The sequence below is a fragment of the Ranitomeya imitator genome, chromosome 5 (assembly GCF_032444005.1).
Source record: "Ranitomeya imitator isolate aRanImi1 chromosome 5, aRanImi1.pri, whole genome shotgun sequence".
Lineage (NCBI taxonomy): Eukaryota > Metazoa > Chordata > Amphibia > Anura > Dendrobatidae > Ranitomeya > Ranitomeya imitator.
In genome coordinates, this window is record NC_091286.1 from 78280314 (window position 1) to 78298007 (window position 17694).

General features: G+C 44.2%; 1 protein-coding gene across 1 annotated transcript in view; it reads right to left on the reverse strand.

The window, feature by feature from the left end:
- The window catches only part of MCM8 (minichromosome maintenance 8 homologous recombination repair factor), a 100905-nt gene that overhangs the window by 12431 nt on the left and 70780 nt on the right, over positions 1-17694 (reverse strand). Inside the window, exons 14-17 of the mRNA XM_069768824.1 lie at positions 11972-12167; positions 7293-7512; positions 6993-7202; positions 5105-5181 (exon numbers count right to left, since the gene is read on the reverse strand). Of these exons, the coding sequence (XP_069624925.1) occupies positions 5105-5181; positions 6993-7202; positions 7293-7512; positions 11972-12167 (703 nt within the window). The remainder of the gene's footprint in view (positions 1-5104; positions 5182-6992; positions 7203-7292; positions 7513-11971; positions 12168-17694) is intronic.

A 17694-nucleotide genomic window follows, 5' to 3' on the forward strand; every position in this document is an offset into this window, starting at 1 on the left:
GACAATCTCCTGATTGAGATGGAAGGATGAGACAACTTTTGGCAAAAAGGACGGGGGATGTTCTCAAAACCACCTTATCCTGATGAAAATTCAGGAACGGAACTTGACATGACAAAGCCACCAGCTCTGAGACTCGTCTAATGGACGTGACCGCAACCAGGAAGGCAACCTTCCATGAAAGAAAGGACAGGGAAACCTCCTGTAGAGATTCGAAAGGAGCTTCTTGCAAGACTCCGAGGACCAGATTAAGGTCCCATGGTTCCAACGGCATCTTACAGGGCGGCACCTTATGGGAGACTCCCAGAATGAACGTCTTCACTTGTAATTAGTTGGCAATCCTGCGTTGGAAAAGAATGGACAGGGCTGAAATCTGCCCCTTGAGAGAAGTAAGGGCGAGACCTAAGTCCAAACCGTTTTTTAAAAATTCAAGGATGGAAGGAATGGAAAATTCAAGAGAACGTCCCCGGTCATTGCACCAGGAAACGCACCAGGTCTTCCAAGTGCGATGATAAATACGCATAGACGTAGGCTTTCTAGCGCTGATCATGGTAGGGATGACTTCCGGAGAGAAACCTGCCTAGGTTAGAACCCAGGACTCAATGGCCATGCCGTCAAACACAGGGCCTCGGAGTTCTGGTGGTAAATGGGGCCCTGTGATAGCAGGTCTGCGCGATTCGGTAATCGCCAGGGAACATCGGCGACTAGTTGAAATGGTTCCGCATACCACGCCCGGCGCGGCCAATCTGGCGCAATCAGGATTACTGGTACTCGCTCTACTCTGATCTTCTTGATGACTCTCGGCAGAAAAGGGAGCAGGGGAAATATGTACAGAAGCCGAAAATGATGCCACGGGAGTACGAGTGCATCTGCCACGATGGCTGTTGGATCGTAGGACTGAGCTATGAAGTTGGGAACTTTGGAATTTAGCCGTGAGGCCTTCAGATCCACATCCGGAGTTCCCCATCGACAGCAGATCTGGTGGAAGATCTCCGGATGGAGAGACCACTCCCCGGAGTCGAGGCTTTGACGACTGAGGAAATCTGCCTCCCAATTGTCCACTCCCGGGATGTGAACCACAGAAATCATTGAGCGGTTTTCCTCGCCCATCGGAGAATGTAGCCTACCTCGCTCATGGCTGCCATGATGTGGGTTCCCCCCCGTCGGTTGATGTATGCCACTGCAGTGGCATTGTCAGACTGAATCCTGATGGGACGACCCACCAGGAAGGGGTGGAACTGGAGAAGAGCTAACCTGATTGCCCGAATTTCTAAGATGTTGATCGGAAGGCCAGCGACCATGAGCAGTGTGATGTAGGAACACCGCTCCCCAGCCTAGAAGACTGGCATCTGTTGTCACAACTAGCCAATGTACTGGAAGAAAAGACTTCCCTTGATTCAGGGAGGACTTCAATGTCCACCACCTGAGAGACTGTCTGATTTGCTGGAGAAGAAAGAACCGACGGTCGAGGGAGGATGGGTTCCTGTTCCAAACAGCCAGGAGGGCATGCTGTAAGGGACAGAGGTGTAATTGGGCAAATGGAACGGCCTCCAAGGCTGCTACCATCCGGCCGAGGACTCTCATACTGAAGCGCAGAGAGTGAGTGCGAGGTTGAGAGAGCTTCGAGCTTCCTGCTGTAAGGCTGAGAGCTTTTTCGGGGGAAGAAGCACCAACCCCTGGGATGAATCCAGTATCATTCCTAGAAAGGAAATTCACTGAGCCGGTACTGGGGAAGACTTTTTGAAGTTTATCTTCCAACCCAGGCGAGAAAGAGAATCCATTGTGATGTTCACCGCCTCCTTGCAGGCGTGGAAAGAGGGGCCTTTGATGAGGATATCATCTAGATACGGTAGCACCACCACGCCTCGGGTGTGAAGGATAGCCACGGCGGCCGCCATGACCTTGGCGAATACCCTGGGAGCGGTGGCGAGGCCAAAGAGCAAAGCAACGAATTGGAAGTGTTGTTCCTGAACTGCAAAGGAACCTCTGGTGAGAGGGGAAAATTGGAATGTGGAGGTACGCGTCCTGGATGTCTATAGACGCCAGGAACTCGCCTTTTTCCATGGAGGCGATGACAGAACGAAGCGATTCTATTCGGAATTGTCATACCCTGACAAACTGGTTCAGCAGTTTTAGGTCCAGTATGGGCCGTACTGTACCATCCTTCTTTGGAACAATGAACAGGTTTGAATAAAAACCTTGAAACCTTTCGCTCTGATAATAACCCCGTCTTCTTTTAGAGAGCTTATGGCTTGGAAGATCTCTGATGCCTTTGCCCTGGGAGGAGAAGACAGACAGGAAAAATGATTTGTTGGGAGAGAGGAGAATTCTATCTTGTATCCGGAGGACACTAGGTCGTGGACCCATTCGTCGTGAACGACCGAGAGTCACGCATCGCTGAAGGAAAGCAGGCGGCCGCCTACTTAGAGGGTGTCCCCCGGATACCACAGGGAGTCATTGTGTGGGAGATCTGCCCGGTCTGGACAACCTGGATCCTGACTGCCTAGGCCTGCCTCTTCATGAAGGGGAAGGTTTGTAAGAGGTCTGGGGACCTCTATCCCTACGTGTGCCAGGCCGGGTCCGGAAGATGTGGAAGTAGAGGACCAATTTGAGTTGGAACAAAAAAAAAAAAAAAAAAAATCGGGACCGAGCCTGCTGTTGCTGGTTCCGAAAGGGCTGAAATGGTCTCTGTTGTGGGAGAAATTTACTCTTCCCTCCAGTGGCGTTGGAAATTAATTGATCGAGTTTTTTGCCAAAAAGGCGACCACTCTGATATGGTAAAGAAGTCAATGACTTTTTGGAGGCAGAATCCGCCCGCCAGTCCCTGAGCCATAAGGACCTCCGAATGTGATGGAGTTTGCTGCTGCTTGAGAAGTCAGCGGTATCCAGAGACGCGGCCACTAGAAAATTTCCAGCTCTGGCTATCTGAGTAGCAAGGTCTGCTACCTCGGGGGCAAGATTGGTATCCAGAACAGCTGAAGGCAAGACCTCAGCCCAATGGGTCATAGCCTTAGCCACCCACGTAGCGGCAAAAGATGGAAAGAGTGTGGCTGATGAGGCTTCAAAGGCTGAACAAGCCATATTGTCGATCTGACGATCGGTGGGGTTTTTAATAGAGGCGCCCTCTGAGGAGGATAAAATAGATTTAGTAGCTCGGTGCGATATTGGAGGATCTACCAGAGGAGACTGTGACCAATCTTTTCTTAGATCAGGAGCAAAGGGATATTTTGACTCCATAGACTTTTGCCCTGTGAAGCGTTTATCTGGACGGATCCTATGAGATGAGATTCAACGATTTCCTTAAATTCGGGATTATTGGCAAATACTCTGTGAGCCCGCTTGGTCCTCTTAAAGGACACAGTATGATCCGTTTTAGATAAAGGTTCCTCATCTAGCTTCAGGGCCTTGTTTACTGACTTAATGAGAGAGTCGAGAGTCTCCGGATCGTGTTGAAATTCCTGATCTAGGGACGTGTCAGAATCGTCCTGAGACAGGTTCTCTACTAGCCCTAAGGGAAGGGGAGCGAGAAATGGAACTCTCAGAACCCGATACCCGGTGATGGTCTAGGGACAAGGCATGAGTCCTTTTCCTGGAAGAGCGAGAGCTCCTTGGTAAGGTACGACCCCTAGTGTACAAGGGGTTCTGATCTTCGGAAGTGTTGTCCGTAAGAGTACCCTGGTTAGAGGAAGGGTCTCGGAACGAGTCTAACGCTTTGGCCAGGGATGCCATAGACCGGGTAAGGGAGGTAGCCCACTCAGGGGGACTAGGCTCACTGGGTTCGGTATCAGTAACAGGTGGTTCCTGAGCAGTCACCGGTTCACAAGCTGAGCATAACGCAGGGTAGAGATACCTTAAAAGAGGTACAAGCAGCAAAAAACACAGTGTGGGTTTTCCCAGACTTTTTGTTAGGCTTTGATTGAGATATAGCAATAGACAGCACTGAATTAAAAAGATACAAACCCACACTCAAGGTTAAAGGTAATGCAGTATAACTTACTAGTAAAGAAAGGCAAAGTGACACACCGTCTCCGCCGCCCCAACGCACGTTTCGTCAAGACTTCCTCAGGAGTGTGGTTTTGTATCTTTTTAATTCAGTGCTGTCTATTGCTGCTGTTTACCCTGGACAGTAAATTATGCACTATGCACTTTACATTAATATGGGTTGCTGCTAAATCTATGGATTTGTAGGTATTTACAAGACAAATATTGCACTGTATTAATATGACTTTTACTAAATATTAATGCTGAAGCTTGTATTGCAGCACTTTTAAAAAATATTGTTTTTCAAAAATAGGTATATATTAGTGTGTTGGACACATTCTGTCCCTGGATAAATGGTGTCCAGTAGTTTTGATCTTATTGTTGTGTAATTTTATACGTTATTAATAAATATTTGAATTCTTTTTGTGGTCTTTATGCACCATATTTCTGGTTATGAACAACAAGTGGCCTGACAACACAATGCAGGAGTAGAAAACAAAGGGAAGGGAACATATCGCTAAATTAGAACAACTAGATCTTCGCAAGTACCTTCCAACAGCAGAGGAAAAGCTGAACTCAATGGGCCCGATTCATCAAGCCCGTAGCTGCTGACACCTCTTCGTGAATCTGGAGCATCTGCAGGCTGGTGTGAGCTATGCCAAAAATCTTACCCCAATCCGTGCGATTTCGGGACTACGACATGCCACAGCTCATCATAAATTAGACGAGCTGTGGCATTGCGCCCCTGTTGTGCCCCATCCTGCCCCATCTCCATCCATTATGTCAGAGTTGGAAAAACAGGCATGAAAAACGTAACTTTTCAAAGCTTTTACAGCAGAATTCTGGTGTGGATGCTTTCATGAAATGGGACCAATGTTTTTTTACTTGTATAACCTGTTAATCAGACTCATGTGTATTCTTCTACAACCCAATGTCCCGACTCTTCCCACTTTTACAACTGCGCTCAACAACAGTTTAGAAAAAAGTTGTTGTTTTTCTAAATGAGAATGAAGTTATATTTCAAAAACTATTTAGGCAGCCCTATAAGAAAAGTGGTTGTCATTAACTAATCAGATGAAATGTATAAGTTAATCATGCAAAATTCAGAATGCGGAAAACTGGTTACCTGTATTTCATTACTTGTATGACATCTTCAGCGTCTTCTCTGGTGACCTCTTCCCTCAGTTCTAATCTGGCCCGGGCCTGTGTAAAATACAAGACATTTAAAGCACCACTCCAGAGTTTGTTTGTTTGTTTTTTCACCACTGAAGTGGCGCTTTAAATCTAAGCCACCCGCCCCTGATCATATACTCATCCTCCAGCGTCTTCATAGTTTTTCGGTGCCGCTCCGGTCCCACGATTCATTCTTGCGAGTGCAGCTTCTGTCTGTTCGGAAGTCATAAGCTACGTCACACGCTCTCAGTGCAAGTCTATGAGGGACAGAATGAGGCTCTCATAGACTTACATTGATTAGTTACCTTCGGTTTCCTCCATGAAACCTGGAACAGCTGGCAGGTCACAAACTGCCGGAGACAGATTGGACCGGCGATAAAAACATATGAAAAACCCTGGAAGGTGAGTATCAGACAGGGAGCAGGGGATTTTAAGCACCACTCCAGCAGTGAAATATATATATATATAAAAAAACACACTGGAGTGGTGCTTTAACTTTTTGCAAATAAATGATTCTATGGTAATTTACTCCAAATGTGACCAGAAAATTAGTGTGGACTAATGTAGTCACATTTATAAAGGCATCCTCTATCCATATGTAATATTAGAGCATATGGACATCATAGAGGTGGGTTGTGAGCCTAGGACCCTTCTCTATAAGCCTGAACAGAGAGTTCCTCTGTATAAGCAATCTGTGTTCGAGCAGATGTCAGGCATTCTTTTATCACATAGATAGCCATTCATCTAAATGGCCACCGTGTAATACTATAGGCTGGCTTTGACTTCCATTGGCAAATGTTTGCTGCTGTCGGCAGGAGAGACACCCAGATCAGCACACTGCCCTAATGATTTCATTCTGAAAGGGATCGTCTCAGAGGACTACAAAATTAGGTTCTATCATTGTAAATGTAGACCGCCGTGTCGATATTTCATTTTTAGAATAGTAAACAAATATTGCATAAAATATGGAATACAATATATATATATATATATATATATATATATATATATATATATATATATATATATATATATATATATACAGTACAGACCAGAAGTCTGGACACACCTTTCATGACTATGAAAATTGTACATTCACACTGAAGGCATCAAAAATATGAATTAACACATGTGGAATTATATACTTAACAAAAAAGTGTGAAACAACTGAAAATATGTCCTATATTCTAGGTTCTTCCAAGTAGCCACACTTTTTTGTTAAGCATATAATTCCACATGTGTTAATTCAGTTTTGATGCCTTCATTGTGAATGTACAATTTTCATAGTCATGAAAATACAGAAAAATCTTTAAATGAGGTGTGTCTAAACTTTTGATCTGTACTGTGTGTGTGCGTGTGTGTGTGTGTATATATATATATATATATATATATATATATATATATATATATACATATATATATATATATATATATATATATATATATATATATATATATATATATATATATATATATATATATATATTACAATAATATAAAATAAACAATATTAGTAGAAACTGTTGTGTGTGGTTGAAAAAGGCTCAGTGAGCCGAAACGTCGCGCAGTGATGTGGGTCGATTAAAACTTCACCTTTTTTTCACCTGACACTTTTGGAGTGCTGCCTTCTTTTTGCTATTTGGTATACATGTTGGATAAATGTTTGGACCATTTTATCCAGGGGGCTAGGCACCCACTATTGGTGAGCATTGTGCTGTTCCATTTTTTCCCTATATATATATTACAATAATATAAAATAAACAATATTAGTAGAAACTGTTGTGTGTGGTTTCGGAGTTTTGCAGGTTGGATACATCACATTCAGTGTTGGGTTTCCGCACCTCTGTTAACCGTATTAAGGACTCCAGTTGTCTGGTTGTTATAGGAGTGCTGTCTATGCCTTGGTTCTGCTTCCTGAGCTCCAGGTAGAAGTTCTGGAGAACCTGAGCAGCATCCAGTGACAGTTTCGGCTGGACATACTGTCGGGCATATCCAATGTACTTTCTTAACAGCTGATGTGGAATTGCATCAATATGTTCCCCGGGCTGAACCTAGAATAAGCCAAAAGCGGCTTTCATTTTCGTGCACTACTTTCTTAATTAGATCTTCTGTATATGGAATTGATTTAGATTTAACAATACCTTCAATCTGTCTTTCAGTGGCCTGTCGGAAGTCACTTCTAGGACAGAGATGTTGGAGCCCTGCGTGTCTGCTCGTGTTACACTTGCACCACATAGGATGTTCTTTGACCCGGACCTCATGGCCATGACATGTTCTGACAGTAAATGATCGTGGTCTTCATTAGGGGTATCAAGCAAGATGAACACCAAGTCAAAACGTGACAATAAAGCACTTCCCATTCTGCGGAACAAACAGCAAATATCGGTAAAGTAAGATTTATTCTACATTTTCTGCAGGAACATTATATAGTTTGGCCTCTCTGTGCCATAGGTTATGCTTGAAAGCCGTGCAAGGGAGCTGCCTGGGAGAGAACATGCCAAAAAGAAAGAATCAAAGAACGGAATCCCAAAGGTAAATTAACATTACAGGCATCATCTGCTTTAATGTCACAGTGGAGCATGAATCCTCAGCCTGCTCAACATTGGGCAATATGCTGGAGAGGAACGGCCATCTACCACGATCAGCAACGTTAAGTGCTGAAAGACTTTCTAGCTTGTTCAGAACTTGTTCTAATCCTCTATATTGTTAAATTGCATATTTACTAACCCTAATTGTTTAGATGTTATTGTTGTAAATAAATATCAATCTATAAACCCCTGTCTGTTTCCGCCTCGTGATCTCTGTACGTCGCATTCAGGCACCTGCACTACATCTCCGCAAGATAAATGGACATGCTGCGGCCTGAAAAGACACGCCGCATGTCAGTCTCCGCAGGTCATTTCTTGGAATCTCATCCACTATGCTGTAACATCTGGACGCTGCACAAGTTTGTTTACTGATTGTGTGCACATAATCTTACAGAAAATATCCTCATTTCTTATGCCTGCTGGATGGTTAGGAAAAATTTAGTAACTTTGCTTTAGGTGATTTTCTGACACAAACAACACATAGCAATATTTTTTTTCAGCTTCAAGTCGCATCAATTGCCCTGTAGAGGTCACTCTCGCTATGTTTTTCTGGCAGATACAATTATATTGGCGACGATGGAAAAAACTATACATTCCACCTTCATTTATGAACCCCATTGTCACATTATTTGGCTTTCCGCACCAGACTGTTGCTTTGTAGTGTTCTGATGTTATATTTCCAAGTGTACTTTTTAATTTGCCCTTGTTCCCATGAAGTAGAAGGTTACAATGATACAGATTTAGGCTATGTGCACACGTTCAGGATTTCTTGCAGAAATTTCCAGAGCAAAACCGGACATTTTCTGCAAGAAATCCGTATGCGTTTTTTTACGCGTTTTATCCGGAGCTTCCCAATGCATTAAATAGCGGGAAAAATCCGCAAAGTTAATGAACATGCTGCGTTTTTTACCGCGATGCGTTTTTTTTTTTCGAAGAAAAAAACGCATCATGTGCACAAAAGTTGCGGAATGCATTCTAAATGATGGGATGCATTCTAAATGATGGGATGCATAATGTATGCGTTTATGCGTTTTTATAGCGAAAAAAACGCAACGTGTGCACACAGCCTTAGACAAACACAAGTTGTATAAATCACTTACATGTAACTAAGGCACATACAGTGCCTTGAAAAAGTATTCATACCCCGTGAACTTTTCCACATTTTTTTATTGAGATTTTATGTGATATACCAACACAAAGTAACATGTATTCCTGAAGTATAAAGGAAGTGACACATGGCTTTCTAATTATATTACACATATAAATCTGAAAATTGTGATGTGCATTTGTATTCAGCCTCCCTGAGTCAATACTTTGTAGGAACACTTTTTTCTGCAATTACTGCTGCGCGTGTTTTGGAGTACTTCTCAGCTTTACATATCTAGAGGCTGAAATTTTTGCCCATTCTTTTTGCACACTCGCTCTCGCTCAGCAAGATTGGATGGAGGCGTCTGTGAACAGCCGTAAGTCTCGTCATAGATTCTCAATGGGATTTAGATCTGCACTGTAACTGGGCCATTCACACACATTGTAGTTCTGGCTGGATGTTTAGGGTCATTGTCCTGCTGGAAGGCGAATCTACAGTTTCAAATTTATTGCAGCATCTAACAGGCTTTCCTCCAGGATTGCCCTGTATTTACTTCCATCCAGCTTATCAACTCTGAGCAGCTTCCCTGTCCCTACTGAAGAAAGGCCTACCTACAGCATGATGCTGCTGCCACCACCATGTTTGACGGTGAGGATGGTGTTTTCAGGGTGATTTGCAGTGTTACGTTTTCAGCCACACATAGAGCTTTGCAGTTAGCCCTAAAAATTCTACTTTGGTCTCATTTGACCAGGGCACCATCTTCCACATGCCATGTAGGGGACACAGCTAGCATGTGAACGGTCTTCCATGTGCTAGCTGTGTTGAATTAATCACTTTTTGCAAATGGGAGTTCTTATGGCTTACTTTCAAAACTAGCTTTCATCTTGCCACTCTTCCATAATGGCCAGATTTGTGGAGCATTCAGCTAATAGTTGTCCTGTGGACAGATTCTCCCACTTGAGCTGTGGATCTCTGAGGCTCCTCCAGACCATGGGACCCTTGGCTGCTTCTCTAATTAGTGCTCTCCATGCTTGGGATGTCAGTTTATGTTGACAGCAATGTCTTGGTGTGTTTACGGCTGTGTCTTGCACCTTCCATTTTTGGATGATGGGCTGAACAGTGCTCCGTGAGATATTCAGAGCTTGGGCTATATTTTGATAACCTAACCCTGCTTTACTCTTCTCCATAACTTTATCCCTGACCTGTCTATTGTGTTCCTTGGTTTTCATGATGCGATTTCATACCCACTTATCTCAAATAAACCTCTGAAGCATTCACAGAACAGCTGTAGTTATACCGAGAATAAATTACACACAGATTGACTTTAGTTACTAATTATGTGACTTACGAAGGCAATTGATAACTCAGGATTATATTTAGAGGTATGAGACTACAGGGGGCCAAATACAAATGCACATCACAGTTTTGAAATTTATATTTTTTAAATATTTAGAAAACCGTATATCATTTCCTTTACACTTCACAAATACTTGCTACTTTGTGTTGGTATGTCACATGAAATCCAAATAAAAAATAATTTTAGTTTGTGAATATAATGTGAAAAAAAATTGGAAAAGTTCAGGGAGTATGAATACTTTAAGGCAATGTACAGAGAAGGGAGGACAATGCTACCTCCCCTAACTGAACCACGTCCTTCTGAGGATACTAGTATCTGTTGGGAAACTTGCTGATCGTTAGTACTTTTCAAGGGGTTGTATAGTTTAAAATTTGACGTAGCTATTTGGTTGCAGATGTCTAAAATATCACTCGCAACTCTTCTTCACCTTCCCCGGGTTCAACACTGCCTTTCCGCTGCTACTTCAGTGTTTGCCACAAAAATGTTTTATACCGGACAAGCCGTTAACATGTGACATCATTCAGGGTGAGAAGTAGCATTGGATGTATAAATGACACAGAGCCACACATTAGCAGCTCCAGGACATAACTGGTATTTCTGGTGAAGCTCCAGGACACCCCTGTTATTTCTGTGGAAGCTCCAGGACACCCCTGGTATTTCTGTGGAAGCTCCAGAAGATCCCTGGCATTTCTGTAGAAGCTCCAGAAGATCCCTGGTATTTCTGTAGAAGCTCCAGGAGATCCCTGGCATTTCTGTAGAAGCTCCAGAAGATCCCTGGTATTTCTGTAGAAGCTCCAGGAGATCTCTGGTATTTCTGTAGAAGCTCCAGGACACCCCTGGTATTTCTGTGGAAGCTCCAGGAGATCCCTGGTATTTCTGTAGAAGCTCCAGATCCCTGGTATTTCTGTAAAAAGCTCCAGGAGATCCCTGGTATTTCTGTAGAAGCTCCAGGACACCCCTGGTATTTCTGTAGAAGCTCCAGGATACCCCTGGTATTTCTGTGGAAGCTCCAGGAGATCCCTAGTATTTCGGTAGAAGCTCCAAGACACCCCTGGTATTTATGTAGAAGCTCCAGGACACCCCTGGTATTTCTGTAGAAGCTCCAGGATACCCCTGGTATTTCTGTAGAAGCTCCAGGAGATCCCTAGTATTTCGGTAAAAGCTCCAAGACACCCCTGGTATTTATGTAGAAGCTCCAGGACACCCCTGGTATTTCTGTAGAAGCTCCAGGACATCCCTACTATTTCTGTACAAAGCTCCAGGACATCCCTGGTATTTCTGTATAAAGTTCCAGGACATCCCTAGTACTCCTGTAGAAGCTCTAGGAGATCCCTGGTATTCCTGTAGAAGCTCCAGAAGATCCCTGGTATTTCTGTAGAAGCTCCAGGAGATCCCTGCTATTTCTGCAGAAGCTCCAGGACACCCCTGGTATTTCTGTAGAAGCTGCAGGACATCCCTAGTATTTCTGTACAAAGCTCCAGGACACCCCTGGTATTTCTGTATAAAGTTCCAGGACATCCCTAGTACTCCTGTAGAAGCTCCAGGAGATCCTTGGTATTTCTGTAGAAGCTCTAGGAGATCCCTGGTATTCCTGTTAGAAGCTCTAGGAGATCCCTGGTATTCCTGTAGAAGCTCCAGGAGATCCCTGCTATTTCTGCAGAAGCTCCAGGACACCCCTGGTATTTCTGTAGAGGACACATTATTCAGATATGTATTACAATTTGTGGCAACAGGTAATTGTTGCAGATAATGTTTCCCCTCTTCCAATAATGTAGTTTTATCACTTACTTCAGGTTCTCAGACACAGTCTTGCCTTTGTTGTAGTGTCCTCCTACTGGATTAGCAGCAGCAATTATAGACGTCCTGGCTGGTAAACTGCAGACGATCCCTGCTTTGGCAAGGCTAATGCTTTGCTGCTCCATGGCTTCCAATAAAGCTTGGTGTTGGTTACCCATCTTATCAAATTCATCTATTCCACATATCCCTGAATGTGAACATCAGAAGAACGACTCAAAGAAAGCGGGAGTGATTTACATAACACGTGCATACCATATATACAAACTTATATCATGTGATTTTTTTAACAATATGTATAGATCTTTAACCCCTTCATGACCCAGCCTATTTTGACCTTAAAGACCTTGCCGTTTTTTGCAATTCTGACCAGTGTCCCTTTATGAGGTAATAACTCAGGAACGCTTCAACGGATCCTAGCGGTTCTGAGATTGTTTTTTCGTGACATATTGGGCTTCATGTTAGTGGTAAATTTAGGTCAATAAATTCTGCGTTTATTTGTGATAAAAACGGAAATTTGGCGAAAATTTTGAAAATTTCGCAATTTTCACATTTTGAATTTTTATTCTGTTAAACCAGAGAGATATGTGACACAAAATAGTTAATAAATAACATTTCCCACATGTTTACTTTACATCAGCACAATTTTGGAAACAAAATTTTTTTTTGTTAGGAAGTTATAAGGGTTAAAATTTGACCAGCGATTTGTCATTTTTACAACGAAATTTACAAAACCATTTTTTTTAGGGACCACCTCACATTTGAAGTCAGTTTGAGGGGTCTATATGGCTGAAAATACCCAAAAGTGACACCATTCTAAAAACTGCACCCCTCAAGGTACTCAAAACCACATTCAAGAAATTTATTAACCCTTCAGGTGCTTCACAGCAGCAGAAGCAACATGGAAGGAAAAAATGAACATTTAACTTTTTAGTCACAAAAATGATCTTTTAGCAACAATTTTTGTATTTTCCCAATGGTAAAAGGAGAAACTGAACCACGAAAGTTGTTGTGCAATTTGTCCTGAGTACGCTGATACCTCATATGTGGGGGTAAACCACTGTTTGGGCGCACGGCAGGGCTTGGAAGGGAAGGAGCGCCATTTGACTTTTTGAATCAAAAATTGGCTCCACTCTTTAGCGGACACCATGTCACGTTTGGAGAGCCCCCGTGTGCCTAAAAATTGGAGCTCCCCCACAAGTGACCCCATTTTGGAAACTAGACGCCCCAAGGAACTTCTCTAGATGCATAGTGAGCACTTTGAACCCCCAGGTGCTTCACAAATTGATCCGTAAAAATGAAAAAGTACTTTTTTTTCACAAAAAAATTCTTTTAGCCTCAATTTTTTCATTTTCACATGGGCAACAGGATAAAATGGATCCTAAAATGTGTTTGGCAATTTCTCCTGAGTACACCAATACCTCATATGTGGGGGTAAACGACTGTTTGGGCACATGGTAAGGCTCGGAGGGGAAGGAGCGCCATTTGACTTTTTGAATGAAAAATTATTTCCATCGTTAGCGGACACCATGTCGCGTTTGGAGAGCTCCTGTGTGCCTAAACATTGGCGCTCCCCCACAAGTGACCCCATTTTGGAAACTAGACCCCCCAAGGAACTTATTTAGATGCCTAGTGAGCACTTTAAACCCTCAGGTGCTTCACAAATTGATCTGTAAAAATGAAAAAGTACTTTTTTTTCACAAAAAAATTCTTTTCGCCTCAATTTTTTCATTTTCACATGGGCAGTAGGATAAAATGGATCATAAAATTTGTTGGGCAATTTCTCCCGAGTACGCCGATACCTCATATGTGGGGGTAAACCACTGTTTGGGCACACGGCAGGGCTCGGAAGGGAAGGCGCGCCATTTGACTTTTTGAATGGAAAATTAGCTCCAATTGTTAGCGGACACCATGTCGCGTTTGGAGAGCCCCTGTGTGCCTATACATTGGAGCTCCCCCACAAGTGACCCCATTTTGGAAACTAGACCCCCCAAGGAACTTATCTAGATGCATATTGAGCACTTTAAACCAGGTGCTTCACAGAAGTTTATAACGCAGAGCCATGAAAATAAAAAATAATTTTTCTTTCCTCAAAAATGATTTTTTAGCCTGGAATTTCCTATTTTGCCAAGGATAATAGGAGAAATTGGACCCCAAATATTGTTGTCCAGTTTGTCCTGAGTACGCTGATACCCCATATGTGGGGGTAAACCACTGTTTGGGCGCACGGCAGGGCTCGGAAGGGATGGCACGCCATTTGGCTTTTTAAATGGAAAATTAGCTCCAATCATTAGCGGACACCATGTCACGTTTGGAGAGCCCCTGTGTGCCTAAACATTGGAGATCCCCCAGAAATGACACCATTTTGGAAACTAGACCCCCAAAGGAACTAATCTAGATGTGTGGTGAGGACTTTGAACCCCCAAGTGCTTCACAGAAGTTTATAACGCAGAGCCATGAAAATAAAAAAAAAAAATTATTTTCTCAAAAATGATCTTTTAGCCTGCAATTTTTTATTTTACAAAGGGTAACAGGAGAAATATGACCCCAAAAGTTGTTGTCCAGTTTCTCCTGAGTACGCTGATACCCCATATGTGGGGGTAAACTGTTTGGGCACATGCCGGGGCTCGGAAGTGAAGTAGTGACATTTTGAAATGCAGACTTTGATGGAATGCTCTGTGGGCGTCACGTTGCGTTTGCAGAGCCCCTGATGTGGCTTAACAGTAGAAACCCCCCACAAGTGACCCCATTTTGGAAACTAGACCCCGAAAGGAACTTATCTAGATGTGTGGTGAGCACTTTGAACCCCCAAGTGCTTCATAGAAGTTTATAATGCAGAGCCGTGAAAATAATAAATACGTTTTCTTTCCTCAAAAATAATTATTTAGCCCAGAATTTTTTATTTTCCCAAGGGTTACAGGAGAAATTGGACCCCAAAAGTTGTTGTCCAGTTTCTCCTGAGTACGCTGATACCCCATGTGTGGGGGTAAACTACTGTTTGGGCACACGTCGGGGCTCAGAAGGGAAGTAGTGACTTTTGAAATGCAGACTTTGATGGAATGGTCTGCGGGCGTCACATTGCGTTTGCAGAGCCCCTGGTGTGCCTAAACAGTAGAAACCCCCCACAAGTGACCCCATTTTAGAAACTAGACCCCCCAAGGAACTTATCTAGATATGTGGTGAGCACTTTGAACCCCCAAGTGCTTCACAGACGTTTACAACGCAGAGCCGTGAAAATAAAAAATCATTTTTCTTTCCTCAAAAATGATGTTTTAGCAAGCATTTCTTTATTTTCACAAGGGTAACAGGAGAAATTGGACCCCACTAATTGTTGCGCAGTTTGTCCTGAGTATGCTGGTACCCCATATGTGGGGGTAAACCGCTGTTTGGGTGCACGTCGGGGCTCGGAAGTGAGGGAGCACCATTTGACTTTTTGAATACAAGATTGGCTGGAATCAATGGTGGCGCCATGTTGCGTTTGGAGACCCCTGATGTGCCTAAACAGTTTAAACCCCTCAATTCTAACTCCAACACACCCCTAACCCTTATCCCAACTGTAGCCGTAACCCTAATCACAACCCTAACCCCAACACACCCGTAACCCCAACACACCCCTAACCCTAACCACAACCCTAATTCCAACCCAACCCTAGCCCTAAGGCTATGTGCCAACGTTGCGGATTCGTATGAGATTTTTCAGCACCATTTTTGAAAAATCCGCGGGTAAAAGGCACTGCGTTTTACCTGCGGATTTACAGCGGATTTCCAGTGTTTTTTGTCCGGATTTCACCTGCGGATTCCTATTGAGGAACAGGTGTAAAACGCTGCGGAATCCGGACAAAGAATTGACATGCTGCGGAAAATACAACGCAGCGTTCCCGCGCGGTATTTTCCGCACCATGGGCACAGCGGATTTGGCTTTCCATATGTTTACATGGTACTGTAAACCTGATGGAACACTGCTGCGAATCCGCAGCGGCCAATCCGCACCGTGTGCACATAGCCTAATTCTAAAGGTATGTGCACACGCTGCGGAAAACGCTGTGGATCCGCAGCAGTTTCCCATGAGTTTACAGTTCAATGCAAACCTATGGGAAACAAAAATCGCTGTACACATGCTACGGAAAAACTGCATGGAAACGCAGTGGTTTACATTCCGCAGCATGTCACTTCTTTCTGCGGATTCCGCAGCGGTTTTACAACTGCTCAAATAGAAAATCGCTGTTGTAAAACCGCATTGAAATGCGCAGAAAAAACATGGTAAATCCGCCATAAATCCGCAGCGGCTTAGCACTGCGGATTTATCAAATCCGCAGCGGAAAAATCCGCAGAGGAACAGAATACGTGTGCACATACCGAAACCCTAACCCTACCCCTAACCCTACCCCTACCCCTAACCCTACCCCTAACCCTAGCCCTAACCCTAACCCTACCCCTACCCCTAACCCTACCCCTAACCCTAACCCTAGTTCTTACCCCAACCTTAGTGGAAAAAAAAATATATATTTTTTTTATTGTCCCTACCTATGGGGGTGACAAAGGGGGGGGGGTCATTTACTTTTTTTTTTTATTTTGATCACTGAGATATAATCTATCTCAGTGATCAAAATTCACTCTGGAACGAATCTGCCGGCCGGCAGATTCGGCGGGCGCACTGCACATGCGCCCGCCATTTTGGAAGATGGCGGCGCCCAGGAAAGAAGACGGACGGTCCCCGGGAGGCCAGGTAAGTATAAGGGGGGGGGGGAGATCAGGGCACGGGGGGGGGGGGCGTCGGAGCACGGGGGGGGGTGGACCGGAACACGGGGGGGTGGATTGGAGCACGGGGGGGGGGATCGCTGTGCGGGGGGGGGGAATCGCTGTGCGGGGGGGGATCGGAGTGCGGGGGGGTTTGATTGGAGCACGCGGGGTGTGATTGGAGCACGGGGGGAGCGGGCAGGAGGACGGGGGAGCGGAGCACAGGACCGAGGGGAGCGGACCACAGATCGGAAGGCTGGGGGGGGCGATCGGAGGAGTGGAGTGGGTGCACATTAGTGTGTCCAGCCATGGCCGATGATATTGCAGCATCGGCCATGGCTGGATTGTAATATTTCACCATTTTTTTAGGTGATATATTACAAATCGCTCTGATTGGCAGTTTCACTTTCAACAGCCAATCAGAGCGATCATAGCCACGAGGGGGTGAAGCCACCCCCCCTGGGCTAAACTACCACTCCCCCTGTCCCTGCAGGCCGGGTGAAATGGGAGTTAACCATTTCACCCGATCTGCAGGGACGCGATCTTTCCATGACGCATATGCTGCGTCATGGGTCGGAATGGCACCGACTTTCATGACGCAGCGGATGCGTCAAAGGTCGGGAAGGGGTTAAAGGGAATTTGTCACCAGGTTCTTACTATATACTTAGAGAACAGCATGATGTAGGGAGACCGAGACCTCGATTACAGTTATGTGTCACTTACTGAGCTTTGTTTTGCGGTTTCAATATAATCAGTGTTTTATCAGGAGGAGATTATCACCACAGGACAACTGACCTCATGCCTGCTAGTCCAACCACGTCCATGGCACAGATTATTAGCTCTCTGTCACTATACAATGTACCCAGAAAACTGTGGTGTGGGCAGATTATATACAGCTTAACAGTGAGCTCTGCTAGATCTGCAGCAGAGAAAACGGACTCTATCATAACTGCTGCATCCAGTAAACTAAGTGATACATT